Here is an 18,371-nt window from a genome sequence, read left to right as displayed (position 1 = left end):
GTTTGGAGTTTATCTCTTTAAAGTGGAAGTAAACCCACTTTTTTAACTTTTACCTACAGGAAAGCCTATAATAAGGCTTACCTGTAGGTAAAAAAAATATCTCCTAAACCTGTACGGTTTAGGAGATATTCCCCTCGGTATGCGCCGCTGACTGCAGCGGCGCATGCGCACAAGGGGGTTCTCTCCGCGAAAATCCGGCAGCGCTCGTCCGGCCGGATTTAAATCTCCCGCGCGCATGCGCGGGAGTGACGATATCGCGGCTCCGGCCACTCACAGCGCCGGAGCCGCGATACCCGGAAGAGACGCCGAGGGAGCATGTCGGCTTCCTCGGCGTGGATCGGGCGAGATGTCGGGGCCTCGTTCTAAGGTAAGTATTTCATAATGAGCTAGTATGCGGTGCATACTAGCTCATTATGCCTTTTGCTTTGCAGGTTTTAAAAAAAAAAAAAAAAAAAATGCGGGTTTACTACCGCTTTAAGTTATTATATTCTATTTTTATAATGTGTATTATTTTGCATAATGGTGAGAAGAATATATACCTTTAAGTATTCTGGTAATCGATCTAATATAAAATACACTCAGTATAAAGTTAATTCATCTACATCACATAAAATGGTTCTATATCTATATATAAATGTATATCTTTTAAATCTGGTCTATATAGGAAGGACGCAGGTTATATATATCATTCAATATCACACGCAATGATTATCTATATGGATAAATGTATAATTCTGATATATACAATGAGTATGTGTTAATCTAAACATAGTTTAAATTCTTATATGGTTATAATCACGATTAGGTGACTTTCATAATGCTGATTAGTTTCTTAAAACACTTCTACTTATAATTTGTCCTACATCACAACCTTATATTTTTTACCTTATAACAAAATAATTTTAACCAGTTCCCAACCGGCGCACGCCGATGTACGTCGGCAGAATGGCACGGGCAGGCATATTGGCGTACAGGTACTTCTATTTTTAAATGCCGCCCTGCCATCGCGCTCGCGGGTCCCGTGGCATACCCTGTGGCCACCCTGCCATCGCGCTCGCGGGTCCCGGGCATACCCACAATCGTCTCACGGGGAGACTGAATGGGGAGATGCTGTTGTAAAATAGCATCTCCCCGTTCTGCCTAGCAACAAGTGACACTGATCTCTGCTCCATGTGATTGGAGCAGAGATCAGTGTTCACTAACACAAAGCCCAGCCCCCCACAGTTAGTAACACGCCCCTAGGAACACTCAATCCCTACACTGCCACCCCTGGTTAACCCCTTCACTGCCAGTGTCATTTACACAGGAATCAATGCATTTGTATTACACTGATTGCTGTATAAATGACAATGGTCCCAAAAATGTGTCAAAAATGTCAGATATGTCCGCCATAATGTCGCAGTCACAATAAAAATCACTGATCGCCACCATTACTAGTAAAAAAAATTTTTTATAAAAATGCCATAAAACTATCCCCTATTTTGTAAATGCTATAACTTTTGCGCAAACCAATCAATAATTGCTTATTGCAATTTTTTTACCAAAAATATGTAGAAGAATACGTATCGGCCTAAACTGAAGGAAAAAAATGTTTTTTTTATATATATTTTTGGGGGATATTTATTATAACAAAAAGTAAAAAATAATGATTTTTTTTCAAAATTGTCGCTCTATTTTTGTTTGTAGCGCAAAAAATAAAAACCGCAGGGGTGATCAAATACCACCAAAGGAAAGCTCTATTTGTGGGAAAAAAAGGACGTCAATTTTGTTTGGGAGCCACGTCGCACAACCGCGCAATTGTCAGTTAAAGCGACGCAGTGCTGAATCGCAAAAAGCGGTCTGGTCTTAAGCCAGCAAAATGGTCCGGTCTGAAAGTGGTTAAACATACTGACTGTACAGTTGGAGTGAGCTTTGGACAGAATCAATGGATATTTAGATAGTTTAGCTGCGTCCACAAGTCCTAAAAATTCACACAATGAGTTGTGTTAGCCAAAGTGTTAGCTATTTAAACAGTTCCTCACTTGAACACAATGGTTTCGGCCAGGTGAGGGTAATTTCTATGTGATAACAGTCTAGTCACGTATTTGTGTAACTTTTTTTCTATGGCTGTGTTTGTCGCTTTTATTTACAAACCACAGACGATACACATCTTCTTTGTTTTTTGAAATGGGACCTTATTGTTCCCGCAATTCTGTTTCAGCACAAAGTTTGTAGAAAATATTTGATCCATTGAAAACATGGAAAACATCTGAACTTACAAAGACCTTTTAGTTCATCTGTCTTGTCTATTTGAATTGTAACATCTCCATCAGAATATTATAACATATATTATTTCTTCATAAATTCACAACAATACGTAAAAATGTATGGGGTATTGTACCATGTTATGACTGCTGTTTACATCTCTACACATAAAAATGTAAAAAATATATTTTTTATTTGTTTATTAATGTTTTAATAGTGCAGATTACAGTTACATTTACAGCTGAAGTTTAGTGATTTTTTTTTTTTTACAAACAACACCGGGGATAGTGCTTACCAAGAATGAATAGTGCTGGTGACCGCTGTGCTAGGTTGAAATCCGAAGTCCTCTGCCCCCCTCAATTCACTCTCAGCAATGACCATTGTGTTGCAGAGAGGGTTAATATGAGCAGCTACACCTGCCACAGGCACTTATTAAAATGGTTGTATACCCATTTTTACATTTTTACCTACAGGTAAGCCTATAATAAGGCTTACCTGTGGGTAAAATTAATATCTGCCAAACCTGTACGTTTTAGGAGATATTCACTTTGCATGCACCCGTTGACGTCAGCAGCGCATGCGCTGTGAAGGTCTGGCTGAAGGTCCGGGGGATGCTGATGGACCTTGCTGGAAAGAAGACTCCCACGTGCATGCGCAGAAGTGACGTCATCGTGGCTCCGGCCACCTCACAGCGTAAAACACGCCGAGGGGAAAATGTCAGCTCCCTCGGCGGTGACCGGGATCAGATGCCAACGCCTCGTTCTAAGGTAACTATTTCATAATGAGCTAGTATGAGGTGCATACTAGCTCATTATGCCTTTGCCTTACAGGTTTTTAAAAAAAAATATTGTGCGGGTATATAACCGCTTTAAGTGCTGACTATGCCCACCTTTTCAGTCCCCGTGCTCCATTCATAGAAGCTGTACTATTGGTTCCCACAATGATAAATACTCTATGAATGTAGGACGGGTGGATGTATAAAAGGTCTACCTCCCTCCCCTAATCATGGAATGCATTTCATTGTGGGAAGTGATAGTATTGCTTCTATGAATAGAGCATGGGGGTGGAAAAGGTGCTCATAATAACTCCCACAATATTAGAAGATCACTGATTCAGTTTCACAGAACGTAGGCCGCTTTGACACGGGCTGGATCTGCAGAGCTGCTGGATGACAGGTCCATGACCACTCCACTTATGTAGAGCAGACACAGCTTGCTCTGCTCTGTGGGCAGTCAGATGTATACGGACCAGCTGTCTATTTACACCAGACTACCTTCCAATCCAGTCAGGCCAGATTGGATCAGAGGTAGCCAGGTGTAAATGGACACAAGAATGTTTACATACAACTGCCCATAGAGGAGAATGGAGGGTCCAATCGAGTCCACCTGAAAAAACAGACAAGCGGACCCGATCAGATGGCTCATGTGAAAGGGGTCTTGGAATTTCAACCGAAAATAGCACCCACCAGCACAGTGGGCATTCTTCATTCATGGTAAAAACCGTCCCTGGTGTCACTTTTTTATTTTATTTTAAATCATTCAACTTCAGCTTTATTAGCCAGCAAAACAGAACAACACTGCTGACCTCTAACATCCCCCACATTCAGGTAAGTGAAGAGTACTCTCCTCCTGTTACACAAGTTACATAGTTACATAGTAGGTAAGGTTGAATAAAGACAATAGTCCATCCAGTTCAACCTGTGTAAGTATACGTGTGTCAGTGACTATAATTATTCCCTGTATGTTGTGTTCACTAAGATGCACGTCAAGTCTTTTAAAGAATATCGATACTCCCCGCAGACACATCCAATTGTGTAAAAGAGTTCCACATCCTTATTGCCCTGGCAGTGAAAACACCTCAATGCAGCTTAAAGTTAAACTGCTTCTCCTCCAGTCTTATTGTGTGGCCCTGTGTCCTCTTACACTCCTTGAGACTGAATTGTTTTTTTTCCTATGCTGGGATCACCATTGAGGTATGTATATATCGCTATCATATTTCCTCTTAAACGTCTCTTCTCCAGGGAGAATAAATTAAAGTGGTTGTAAAGGCAGAAAGTTTATTCTATGACCTGAGCTTCTTCTCTATCCAGAGATTGTTGTAGGATTGTCTCAGCTGCCTTGGACTCCCTTCCTCATCGGCTGGGACAGCAGTGCGGTGCCATTGGCTTCCGCTGCTGTCAAAGTCAGTCAGCCAGTGAGGAGAGTAAAGGGGCGGGGCCGGGCCACAGCGCTGTGTCTGAATGGATACACAGAGCTGCAGCTCGGCTCAGGTGTCACCATAGCAAGCTGTTTGCTGTTGGGGGCACTCATCAGGAGGGAGGGGCCAGGAGAGCCGAAGAGGGACCTGAGAAGAGGAGGATCCAGGCTGCCCTGTGCAAATCAACTGCACAGAGCAGGTAAGTATAACATGTTTATTATTTTTAACATAAAAAAAAAACAAGACTTTACAATCCCTTTAAGTGCTTGTAGTCGTTCCTTGTAGTTGAAGTCCTTCAGTCCCCTTATTAATTTTATTGGATTCCATCTAGCTCCAGCACATCCTCTCTGAGGACTGGTGGCCAGAACTGGTGGAATACTCCAGATGTGGCCGAACCAGAGTCTTAGAAAGTGTCAGGATTATAGTTTTATCTCTGGAGTGAATTCCCTTTTTTATGCTTGCTAATATTCTGCCGGCTTTGCAAGCTAGAGCTTGACATTGCATGCTATTGCTCAGTCTGTCTTCTACTAGGACCCCCAGATCTTTCTCCATCCTTGATTCCCATAGAGGTTCTCCGCCTAGTGAGTAGTTTGCATTTATGTTTTTATGGGAGCGGGAATTCCACCGTTTTTTTTTTTTTTTTTTAAAGTCAGCAGCTGCAGTATTTATAGCTGCTGGCTTTAAAAAAAAAAAAAAAATATGGACACTCACCTGTCCAGCACGCCCACGATGTCGGCACCCAAAGCCCTGTCGCTCAGCTCTCGGGTGCTGCCACTGCCATCTTTGCTATGGGAATCAGGAAGTGAAGCCTTGCGGCTTCACTTCCCGGTTCCCTACTGCGAATGCGCAAGTCATGCTGCGCAATACGGACGGTCCCTGCTGTCCCGTGTGTTTCCCAGCAGACATTGGGGAAGGGACAGGAAGTGGCGTAAATGCCCGCAGATTCTGCGACTATTTATGCCCGGAAGTGGGTGCAAATACCTGTATTATACAGGTATCTGCACCCCCCTCCCCCCTGAAGGTGCCAATTGTGGCACTGGAGGGGGGGAGGGTTCCAACGAGTGGAAGTTCCACGGGAGGAGCTCCGCTTTAACATTTCTCAACATTAAACCTCATTTGCCATGTAGTAGCTGTCAACTTTCAATAGTTGCTGCCTATACGTACATTATGTGATTAATGCGCACATCGTTGCATACAAAGAGTGCAATTTGGCCCTAATTCTTACATTGTGAGGCTTACTATCAAATTTAGTGAGACTTCAACACCACTTCAATACAGGGCATTTTCACCCTCTTCCTGCCCAGACCAATTTTTAGTTTCCAGCGCTTTTGCAATTTGAATGACAATTGCGTTGTCATGCAACACTGTACCCAAATAAAATTTTTATGTTTTTTTCCCCACAAATAGAGCTTTCTTTTGGTGGTATTTGATCACCTCTGTGTTTTTTTTTTTTTGCGCTATAAACAAAAGAACAGCATAAATTTTGAAAAAAAACACAATTTTTTTACTTTTTGCTATAATAAATATCCCAAGTTAAAAAAAGAATTTTTTACTCAGTTTAGGCCGATATGTATTCTTCTACATATTTTTGGTAAAAAAGTGTATATTGATTGGTTTGCAATAAGTGTATATTGATTGGTTTGCTCAAAAGTTATAGTGTCTACAATATACGGGATAGATTTATGGCAATTTTATATTTTTTACTAGTAATGGCGGCGATCTGTTTTTTTTCGTGACTATGATGTTGCGACGGACATATCAGACACTTTTGACACATTTATGGGACCGCATTTATACATCGATCAGTGCGATAAAATTGCACTGATTACTGTGTAAATGTCACTGGCAGGGAAGGGGTTACCACTAGGGGGTGATCGAGGGGTTAATTGTTTCCTAGGGAGTTATTCCAATTGTAGGGGATGGGGACTCACAAGGGTCCTGTGTACTGAGAACACACCATCGGTCTCCTCTCACCTGACAGGACGTGGATCTGTGTGTTTATACACACAGATCCATGGTCCTGCTGTGCTCACAGGCAATCGCGGGTACCCGGTGGACATGGCGGCCGCCCGGCACGCGCACCAGGTCCCAGGCAATGCGGCGGGCGTACACCCAGTAGATGGCCAGGAAGCCGAGGACATCATATGATGCCCGCCCAGGATTATTATTATTATTATTATTGACGATTTATATAGTGCCAACAGTTTAGGGAGCACTTTACAATGTATAGGGGGGACAACACAATTACAGTACAATACAAAAGGTACAGGAGGGCCCTGTTCGTAGAGCTTACATTCTGAAAGGAGGGGGTGGTAGTACAAAAGGTAATAGCTGCAGAGAATGATTTGATGGGGGTGGCTCAGGGACAGTTAGGTGGGTGTGGGATAGGCTGGGAGATGTCATACATACCTCCACTGTGCAGTTTGTTTTGCACAGAGTGGCCCCGATCTTCCTATTCTGGGGTCCCTGGTGTGCTCATTCCCAACTGGAGAAAGACGGGGTTCATGTAATTGTAAGGGGGACATTGGGGGGCTGGTACATGACAGGAGGTTTTTCACCTTTATGCATAGAATGCATTAAGGTGAAAAAACATGAGGGTTTACAACTCCTTTAAGAAACTTTTCATGTTTTTTGCATTTGTTTCACTTTTTCTCAAATCATGTTGTTCCTTTATGGCTTATTTCAATAAATGCAATGTGAGCTACTTCTTATATTAGCTTCATATTTATAAGATAGTTTTGAGTCTTGCTGATATTGGGCCTTGTAGATCAAACACCATCCTCAACGCAATGATATTGCATCACGGATTACTTTAAAAAGACTCTTTACAACTTGTGTTCAGAAAATGTTGTAAACTTGCTATATGTACCAAAAAAACATGATAATTATAACTCCAGCAAAGGCAAACAGCCAGTAAGTAATAGAAAAACTCACATACTATATTCCATTTTCTATAAATGGCAGAAAAAAGGGTTAGTTCACACCAGGAATCAGAAAGCAATGCGCTATGCATTCCATTGTGATTCACATGCGATCTGGGTGCAGTGCAATTTCAGCTCATTCATTTGAATTGGCTGAAATTGCACTGGACCGCACATGGACTACTACAAAACACACAACAACAGAATTGCGTGTACAGTAGTGTATTTGCATCCTGTGTGTGGGGTGTAGTTAAAGGAGCGTTCCCGCCATTTTTTTTTTTTTTTTTTAAAGTCAGCAGCTACAAAAACTGTAGCTGCTGACTTTTAATAAGGACAATTACCTGTCCAGCGAGCCTGCAATGTCGGCCCTCCCGAGGCCAATCCGTCCATCAGATCGGCTGTCGGCGCCGCCATCTTAACGAAGGGAATCAGGCAGTGGAGCCTTGTGGCTTCACTGCCCGTTTCCTACTGTGCATGCGCGAGTGGCACAACACTTTTGTGAATGGCCCCGTTGTTTTCTGGGGGATACACATGTCCCAGAACTCAACGGGGCCGCTTGCCGAAGAGGAGGAAGCGCCACTGAATAGGAAGAAGCAGATTAGGAAGACTGCCTAGCAACAGGGGTTTTTGGTAAGTTTAAAAAAAAATTCACATTTTTTTTTTAAGAATATTAATGCTATTTTTTATTTTATGGTGTCCCTCCACTTTAAGTTGACACTGACATCTGCTGCAGATTGCAAGTGCAGTATGTTTTAAAAGCGGTGTGCACACATAACACGCGTTTGCCCCACTGCTTTCTGGCCCAACTGGCCCAAAAATCAGTTCATATAATTGCTTTTATGGCTTGGCTGCAAAAAATCTCATATTCATTACTGCTTGTTCATTTACAGCAAAATAAAGGATGACGGACCCCTCCTTGATAGATCATATGACTAGGCTAAAACTCAAACTACTGGAGAAGGTGAGGACATTATCTTTCAGCTTTTTACCATCTTGGCCAAAGCCTCTGCTTCTAAACTGTGCATAAAACATTTCTCTTTCTTTAGTTGACTTTTAACGTGTATTGCATTATGTACAGTGCCTTAGGAAAGTATTCATACCCCTTGAAATGTTCCACATTTTTGCATGTTACAACCAAAATGTAAATGTATTTTATTGGGATTTTATCTGATAGAGATAGACCAACACAAAGTGGCACATACAGTTGTGCTCATAGGTTTACAGTTTACACAGCAGAAACCACATAAATGACCCTGATCAAAAGTTTACATACCCCGGTTCTTAATCCCGTGTATTGCCCCCTTATGACAGCTTGAAGTCTTTTGTGGTATTTGTGGATGAGTCTCTTTATCTTCTCAGATGTTAAAGCTGCCCATTCATCTTGGAAAAAGCCTCCAGGTCCTGTAAATTCTTAGTCTGTCTTGCATGAACTGCACATTTGAGATCTCCCCAGAGTGGCTCAATGATATTGAGGTCAAGAGACTGAGATGGCTACTCCTGAACCTTCACTTTATCCTGCTGTAGCCAATGACAGGTTTACTTGGCCTTGTGTTTTTGATCATTATCATGTTGGAATGTCCAAGTACATCCAATGCGCAGCTTGCTGGCTGATGAATGCAAATGTTCCTCCAGTATTTTTGATAACATACTACATTCATTTTGCCATCAAATTTGACCAACTTTCCTGTGCCTTTTGTAGCTCACACATCCCCAAAACATCAGCGATCCACCTCCGTGTTTCACAGTAGGAATGGTGTACCTTTCATCATAGGCCTTGTTGAATCCTCTCCAAATGTAGTGTTTATGATTGTGGCCAAAAAGCTACATTTTGGTCTCATCACTCCAAATGACTTGTGCCAGAAGGTTTGAGGCTTGTCTCTGTGCTGTTTGGCGTATTGTATGTGGGATACTTTGTGACATTTGCATAGTAATGGCTTTCTTCTGGTGTTTCAACCATGTAACCCATCTTTCCTCAAGTGCCTCCTTATTGTACATCTTGAAACAGCCACACAAATGTTTTCAGAGAGTCCTGTATTGCACCTAAAATTATTTGTGGGTTTTTCTTTGCATTGCAAATTTTCCTGGCAGTTGTGGCTAAAATTGTAGTTGGTCTACCTCATTGTGGTTTGGTTTCAACAGAATCCCTTATTTTCCACTTCTTGATTAGAGTTTGAACAATGCTAATTGGCATTCTCAATTCCTCAAGTTCAGCTACCTTTTCCTGCAGATCCTTTGACAATTATTTTGCTTTCCCCATGACTCAGAATCTAGAAATATCAGTGCAGCACTGGATGAAAGACGAAAGGGTGTGTCAGAAGTCCAGAAACTCATTGACCTTTTATATACACACACACTAATTACAAGCAAATGGATCACAAGTGAGGATAGTTACCTTTAATAGCCATTTAAACCCCTTGTGTGCATGTTATCTGGCCAAAATCACCAGGTTATGTAAAGTTTTGATCAGGGACATTTGGGTAGTTTCTGTTGTGATTATGATTTAAAAAGAGTAAACAGTTACCATGAAAAGTTTTTGTGTTATCATTCATATTCTCTGCAAAATGGCCAAGAAATCATAATTTCTGCCAAGGTATGTAGACTTAAGCCCCGTACACACTATCAGATTGTCTGCTGAGTTTTTCCTTCAGATTTACCAAAACCATGTAGTAGAAGGGCCTGCCTGATTGCATACACATTGAAACTCCTAAGGTTTGACCTCATATTATATGGTTTTGGTAAATCTGAAGGAAAAACTCAGCAGACAATCTGATAGTGTGTACGGGGCTTTATGAGCACAACTGTAATTGTGAAGTGGAAGGAAAATGATAAATGGTTTTCAACATTTTTCACAAATAAATATCTGAAAAGTGTGGCGTGCATTCGTATTCAGCCCCCTTTACTCTGATACCCCTAACTAAAACTAGTGGAACCAATTGCCTTCAGAAGTCACCTAATTAGTAAATATAGTCCACCTGTGTGTAATTTAATCTCAGTATAAATACAGCTGTTCTGTGAAGCCCTCAGAGGTTTGTTAGATAACCTTAGTGAACAAACAGCATCATTAAGGCCAAGGAACACACCAAACAGATCAGGGATAAAGTTGTGGAGAAGTTTAAAGCAGGGTTAGGTTATACAAAAATATTCCAAGCTTTGAACACTTTCCAATCCATCATCTGAAAATAGAAAGAGTATGGCATAACTGCAAACCTACCAAGACATAGCCGTCCACCTAAACTGAGAGGCCGGGCAAGGAGAGCATTAATCAGAGAAGCAGCCAAGAGTCCCATGGTAACTCTGGAGGAACTGCAGAGATCCACAGCTCAGGTGGGATAATCTGTCCACAGGACAACTATTAGTCATGCACTCCACAATTCTGGCCTTTATGGAGTGGCAAGAAGAAAGCCATTGTTGAACGAAAGAAGTCCCCTTTGCAGTTTGTGAGGAGCCATGTGGGGGACACAGCAAATGTGTGGAAGGTGCTCTGGTCAGATGAGACCAAAATTTTACTTCTTGAGCTAAAAGCATATATGGCACAAAACTAACACTGCACATCACCCTGAACACACCATCCCCACCATGAAGCAGGTGCTTTTCTTCAGCAGGGATAGGGAAGCTGGGATTTGATGGGAATATGGATGGAGCCAAATACAGGGCAATCTTAGAAGAAAACCCATAAGCCCTTGTACATACGGTCGGAAAATGTCCGATCGGACCGTGTTGTCGGATAATCCGACCGTGTGTGGGCTCCATCGGACTGTTTCCGTCGGAATATCCAACCGACAAAGTTTTAGAGCTGGGCTATAAAACTTTCCGACAACATGATCCGATCGGACTTTGTCTGATCATGTGTAGAGAATTCCGATCGGACAAAGTGCCACGCATGCTCAGATCAAATTCCTAGACCAAAGCTATTGGCTACTAGCCTGAACTTAGTCCCATCCTAACTAAATTACGTCATCACGTTACGCACGATCGGATTTTCCGACAACTTTGTCCGACCATGTGTATGCAACACCAGTTTCGGACAAAATCCGTCGGACAAAATCCGACGGATTTTGTTGTCGGAATGTCCGACCGTGTGTAAAGGGCTTAGAGTCTGCAAAAGAAGGAAAAGATTAGGGTGTGATTCCGCGCAAGGGAAGAAGTACAAGGCAGATGGTGGGGAGAGGGAACTGCAGCCCCTACAATATACTATCACCTAGGTGGAGTACAGGAATGAGTGAAAAAGAAAGTGTAGGTGTGGCGCTGTTCTTCTATAATAGAAAGATATAAAATATAAAGTAACAGGTGCCAAAAGTAAAATGAAACAATAATTATGGTGCCTCTGAAACGTGACTAATTAAATATTGCTGTTTTTAATATGTTGGTGCAAATGCAATTGATCATATAAAGTACTGTAGGGGGTTAAATCCCCTTCTAGTGTGTTTAAGTGGTGCTAGTTAATAACATAGTATAATATCTGTAATCCCACACTTAATTAATATGTGCAAATTAACATCCACATTAAACATAGGGTCCGCACTTAAAACTTGTTATAAACTTTGTGCTAATAAAAACCAGTAATAAAGTGATAATTTCTCTGTAATGCCAAACTTAATTAATGAATGTGTGCAAATTGACATCCATAGTAACCATAGAGTCCCCACATAAAACTTATTTAAACTTTGTGCTGTTATGAAACAGTGATAAAGTGATAGGGGCTCAATAATAAAGTGTTCAGTGTTGGTTATCCACAAATAAAACTGTTGTATCTTTTCCTCTTAATAAAGTGCTTGCAGTGCAGGTGACTAATCCGTGCTCTTATTCAGAATGCACTCACTGGATACTTCTTACCCCACCTGGGGTGCTAAGAAGCCACAGTATTTGCCACTGTGTAGCACTCTGGGAGATTGGTCATTATTTGTGGTATTCGCGTTTCTCCATGGTTTAGTGTGTAAAGAAGGGTGCCCATAGCACATTACCACTTAAAATAATGTATTATAATCCAAAAAGTGTTGCGATATACTCACATTTTATTAAAAACCATCAAACATATATTGCTGACACAAATAGCAGAGGAAAATACTATATACGGCCTCAAAACAGAAGTGACGTTAAGACGTACTGTAGCCCCTCCCTACGCGTTTTATCACACTAGTCGTCATCTGGAGTCTCCTGTTCCAGAACACAGATGATACATCATTAGACTCTACTACGGTACACACTTTTCACATCTTTTTGATACTAGTGGATTTATCTTTGTCAGCACCATCCCTTGTTGTTTTATCTGCCTTGAAATGTCAGATTTTTGTTTATAATGAAATTTATAAGCACATGAAAGAATGTGTAACTATTGATAAATATGAATTAGTAAAGTCAGTTTTTCATGTTTGTTCACAGAGATTAGAAAATGAGCGTGAAATTGCTGATGATTCATCTGATACAGAAGTTACAACATCAAGTAAGACTAGAAAATGAATCCTAGACTTGTAGAATGGATTATTATTATTTTACCTGTGTAATGCCGCGTACACACGATCAAATTTTTCCGGCGGACTTAGTCCACCGGACCACAGTACACCGGACATTTCGATCGCGTGTGGGCTCCAGCGGACTTAGAAAGTAGTTTTGATTTAAAATTTGTCCGCCGGACTTGCCTTTCAAAGGACAATCTGTTCGTCGGTGTGCTAGTCCGGCGGACTGAAGCAAGTACGAGAAGGAAGCTTTTGACTACTGGCTATTGAACTTCCTTTTTCTAGTCCCGTTGTACGTGCTGTACGTCATCGCGTTAGCAATCGCCGGACTTTCGGAGTGTCCGCGTGTGGCCAAGTCCATTCGCTATAAAGCAATTCGATCGTGTGTACGCGGCATAAAAAGTATTCTCACCTAGTAGTCCTATCTTTTAGCTGCGCACTATCTTTATTTAATTTATTTGTGGGATGTGTCCCTTCCTTCCAATCAGCTCTCAGAGCTCTCCTCACCTCACTGAGCTCTGCACAGTGTCTCTTCCTTCTATCAGCTCTCAGAGCTCTCCTCACTGAACTCTGTAGAGTGTAACTTCAGCTCCTTGCCCCCCTTTTACTGAACTCTCAGCCATGCTTATGAATTCAGTTCTTTGAACAGATGTAGAGAAGACCGCAGATAAACAGGTACAACCTATGTAGGAGGATTTGTTTCATCTCTATGTATCACCTGAGGATAGTGCCTTCACTGGGTATATGTAAGGGTTTACAACCACTTTAGGCACAGTTCACATCTATACCTTTTTTGTATGTGTGTTTTTAAAAACTTCTGTGCTGCATCTTTGGTCCAAATGCGATGGATGGATGGTATCATGTACAAATAATACATAACTGCCACAATGCATAAACATGCAGAGATATGAATGTGCCTTGGGCTATTTTGTGTTGATTGGACAATTTTTAATGTTACTGTCACTGTGTTTTGCAGGGGGCTGCAGGCTGGCCTCCTACCCACAGACGAACGAGAGACTTGGGGACAAAATGGTGTTGGAATAATGTAATTCTGTCCCTATACAAGTTGCATCCCTTCTTCCCATCCTCCTTCTCTTGTTATTGTGTTTAATTATGTTATGTCATGGCATGTAGACAAAAGGTGTGGAGATGCATCCCAGTGGTGGATGTGTAAGGAGGGGCTGACTGCTTATCATAATCCATTTGTGTGTTCAATTGTAGTTTCTGTTTGAATGTACAAGTGTTGAGTTCCCATTAGTTCTTCCTTGTTCCCTACCCCCATATGACAAGCCTAAGGAGAGTGTCCCTAACTGTGTTTAAAAGTGTATATTTTGTACTTAATAAACAGTTTATGCTCTGTATGTTTAACCCTCAACATCTGTGTGGTTTGCCTTGTGATTGGAGGTTAAGGGCTGGTTATGGCGAGTCGGCCGGCTGAGGGTGCATTTGGAGAACAGGAGACACAGTTCTGGTGGAGGTGCCCAGATGGGGTATCTGAGATCCGTCACACCTGCAGTTCTGGCCATCTATAGTGTGGAGAATATCATTGAAGCAAAAAGTTTAAACTGCCCAGTTGCTATTGTTTTCCTGCAAATACTGATATATTCATCAAAATGATGTAGTGAAACTTACAAGAAATAAATACAAATATAACAAACAATTAAATAAAAATATACAAACAATTGTGCAAAAATATGTGTCCAAAAAGTAGTCCAATAATAATCCAAATTTATCAAAAGAAAAAACTATTTTGAATTCAAACGCAAATGGGATGACAACATATACGTGAAACCTCGTCCTATACATACGTTACGTCCAAACCTCGATACTTCCTCAGTAGGACTTCCCTACTGAGGAAGTCCCGAGGTTTGTAGATAACGTACGTATAGGACTAGGTTTCATATATAGGACGTCATCCCGTGATCATCTCTGCATCTAAGGATTCTGTGATTGTATGTGACAGGCACGCGATTCATGGTTAGCAGTAGCTTTTTTTTTTTTGCATGAATGCTGTGGGGATTGGAAATCTATTAACCCATCCATCCATCTATCCAAATAAGAGGCATCTGAAGCGGTAGCTATTTGTCTTTATTCCCAGAGAGGGAAAAACATATTGTGAGACCTACTGGTAATGCAGGGGTCACGGCAATGAGGTGAGAGGCTTATCTGCAAGGGGGAAGGATTCACATTTCATATTACATGTCACACTTGTGATTGGAGTGGATTTAAATTGTATATTATTTGAATTGAATATAGTTTTTTCTCTTTTGATATTTTTGGATATTTATTGGACAATTTTTTTGGCAAGAAATATTTTTGCACAATTATTTGTATATTTATAGTTGTATTTATTTCTTGTAAGTTGCGCTACATCATTTTGTTGAATATATCCGTATAATAAGGTTGGAATCACTTATGGGTGTTGGCTAGCAATTTTAATTATTAATTTGATTCACATATTATTGGTTTGCGCTGATTGATATACACGTTTCCTGCAAATACGCCACCATTGCAGCTATCTGTCTGCACTTCTCCTCTTGTGTGTCAGTTGACCTAATTTATATGCTCAGTCCAGTCAATTGTGCATGTTTATTGTGCAGCTTGAAAATAATTTTAATATTTTAACATCAATCAGCTCAAAGATGGTGAAGGTGAACAGTAACAGCTTAGAGTCTCTTAGCAACATCCTAGCAACAAGGCAGGACAGGATGATGCCATCTCTAGGAGTTTTTCGTCAGGCTTCAGGGGATATGTAAATGTCCTACAACCATAGCAAGGGCATTATTCAACTTTGGGCAAAGCTGTACAGTTTGTTTTTTTATCTACAGGCACTAATTACCTGCATACGCAGTTTTGTTTGGTAAAGGTGAACTATGACTTTAAGGTAAGCAAAGTGCCTGTGTTGCCCATATCAGTTAGGGCTCATTCACACCATGCATGCAAGAAAACTCATGGGAAAACTGTGCAGATTTCACTTGCAGAAACATGAGTTTACATCAGTTTCACATCAGTTTTCATGCGTGTTTCAGTGAGTTTTTATGCACGTTGACATCAGTTTTTATGTGCGACAGTTATGTAGTGGAACTAAACCCATCGATTTTAACATTTTCAAAAAACTGTTATAGTGCTAACTGTCCCATTTGCTTGTAATCTCAACCAAACTCTAAAGCCATAAAATGGCTGATGTCATAACTAACATATGCAGCACCATGCCAGTTGAAGACCAAACAGGGGCTAAGATGGCAGTTTCCTTGGCTGAAAATAAAAGAAGGGGTTAGTTCAACTTTAAATTTGATCTGTCTTTTTAATTAGTGTGAGCTAGAAGATGGAAGAAAGGTGATGAATGGTTGCTAGAAACAGGGAGACGTCTGTAGAATGCGCAGGACGGTGTTACGTTGGTAGTGCTGTGATTTCTTTCTTTTGTCTTCAGGGAGTTATGATGGACAGGAAGAAGCTCTACAATCTGCATTACGCAGGAGGAAGGATTTGTTGCACAAACTGAGAGTGAGTATAATAAATTGCTGCACAAACACAGCAAAGAAATACAGGGATTTGCTACACAGTCTTAGCATCATCACAAATACATTATATACTTCTGTGAAAGAATATTTGTTTTCTCCAAATGTGATTCTTGTGCTTTCTTTTGCAGGAACAACACCTCCTAGAAGAGATTGCCCGGCCACATACCTGGGAAGGGACCCGCAGGAAAAAGATCAGTATAGAACCTGTGGCTGCCCCTATGCATTTTTACCACTCATCACCTCCACCAGAACCACTAGTACGCTTTTATCCTCCTCCTCCTCCACCAGAGCCTCCCAGGATCATTCAGCAGCAGGTATGGGTACCAGTGCCTGATTACAATTAAAAGAGTATACTGCATCATTCCTTATTAATGTTCTGTATGATGCGCAAAAATTGATTGGCTTTTTGTTTCATAATCTCTATGCCTTAACTGTTTACCGCTGTTTTGTTTTGTTCTTTTTTTTTTTTTAATCCTGCAAGGTAAAGCCATAATGACCTAGTATGTATTGCATGCATTATGTGAAACTTACCGTAGAACTAAGCTATCCAGTGGAGCGTTTTCATCGCAGAAGGTGCTTCCATCTGTATCTGGTCTTCCTTCCAGGTTCACGGACTCCAGCTGTGTGAGGGGCCGGAGCTGCAATGACATTACTCCCGCGCATGTGCGCAGGCAGGAGCCACTGTTCACGGCACAGGACTTAGAAGGAACAGCACGGTATGCCGTTCCTTCAGAGTGCATGCGTCAGTGACGTCACAGGCTGCATCAAAATTAAATCTCTCCTATGCATGTTTAGGCAATATTTATTGTACATATAGGTACATTTTACTATAGGCTTACCTGTAGATAAAAGTCATGCATGGGAGTTTACTCCCACTTTAACTTAATTTAACTAACTTAATTATATCGCTTTTTTTCATGTTTTCTTTATCACCATGTCTCAAAGTTTTCTTACAAAAAAAATCCTGGGCTAATGCAATGTCTTCAGGACGCAACAAGGTGATATGATTCTAGAGTCAATGAACACCTTGCTGTATGAGGTCTTGTTAGAATGATGGAAACTTACATTTTACATTTGCAAGTTACATTTATAGCTGGGAAAGCCATCACAAACAAAGAAAAAATGGATGCAGAAGGGTTGGCAGTTTAGGTCTGCTTGTGCCATGCATTTCCAAAAATTGCAGGACTGCCAAGCAGAACCAAGAACATAAAGGAGGCCATGCTAGCCACATTTAGATGCGTCAGTCTTCTGAAACCTACTTTGGACAGTATAAAAACTATTAGGAAACATCATCAGCATTATTTTGTTGCTCACTAATATTGTGTAGCCCCCTGTTCCTAAAATGGGGCTATAGTGTAAATTTAGTTTTTGGCTGAGCTGTAAACAGCTCAGATTTGATTGTAATTTCGGTTCTGTTCTAAACTCGACTGAGTTGTGCATTTCGCACTGTTGCCAATAGGTGTCACTGGTACCACAGGGCAGTATGAGAATTACAACTAGGTTGAGCTATGTAATGAATATTATTCTACCGGAAACAGCCCAGTAGGAGGTTCTTGGCAGCTGTGCATTCTGGGAAGGGGTATTTATTGAACAAATGCCATGTGCTCAAGTCAGTTTGTTTCCTCGGGGCCCTCCTTGCCCAAAGAGGTGCTGCTGCAAGTTCTGCAAGTAGGCCCAGAAGCCTGTCTCGGGCCTACTAATCCTGAGGCAGTCCTTAGATTGCCTTGCCTGTGTGGAGGAAGCCGAGCCAAGCTGAGGAGATGCAGGGGCAGAACCTTGCTGGAGAGAGCTAGGATGAAGGCTGGTCTCTCAGGAGGACCTGGTGACTCGTTTGGAGGATGCACCTATATCTAATCCTGTTTGCAGTATTGCCGGGTCAGCTTAAAGGTTCTGGTACTGTCAAGATGTTCTACAATCTAAACAAGGTAACTAGCTCCTGGCTGCTAAGTCTGTGAGAGAGACTTATCCAGGAGATCTACTGGCTGCTAAGTCTGTGAGAGAGACTTGTCCAGACATTCTACTGGCTGCTAGGTCTG

General features: G+C 41.3%; 1 protein-coding gene across 2 annotated transcripts in view; it reads left to right on the top strand.

The window, feature by feature from the left end:
• The window catches only part of CUNH21orf58 (chromosome unknown C21orf58 homolog), a 42,819-nt gene that overhangs the window by 7,600 nt on the left and 16,848 nt on the right, over window positions 1-18,371 (top strand). For both annotated transcript variants that reach the window (XM_077448177.1, XM_077448176.1), the window contains exons 2-5: window positions 8,252-8,322; window positions 12,741-12,801; window positions 16,245-16,318; window positions 16,464-16,649. In XM_077448177.1, the coding sequence (XP_077304303.1) occupies window positions 8,263-8,322; window positions 12,741-12,801; window positions 16,245-16,318; window positions 16,464-16,649 (381 nt within the window). In that variant the 5' untranslated portion in view covers window positions 8,252-8,262. The remainder of the gene's footprint in view (window positions 1-8,251; window positions 8,323-12,740; window positions 12,802-16,244; window positions 16,319-16,463; window positions 16,650-18,371) is intronic.

This window comes from Lithobates pipiens, unplaced genomic scaffold (assembly GCF_037356315.1).
Source record: "Lithobates pipiens isolate NorthernLeopardFrog02 unplaced genomic scaffold, aLitPip1_a1.2 Scaffold_22, whole genome shotgun sequence".
Classification (NCBI taxonomy): Eukaryota; Metazoa; Chordata; class Amphibia; order Anura; family Ranidae; genus Lithobates; species Lithobates pipiens.
This window is presented reverse-complemented; position numbering and strand designations above follow the sequence as displayed.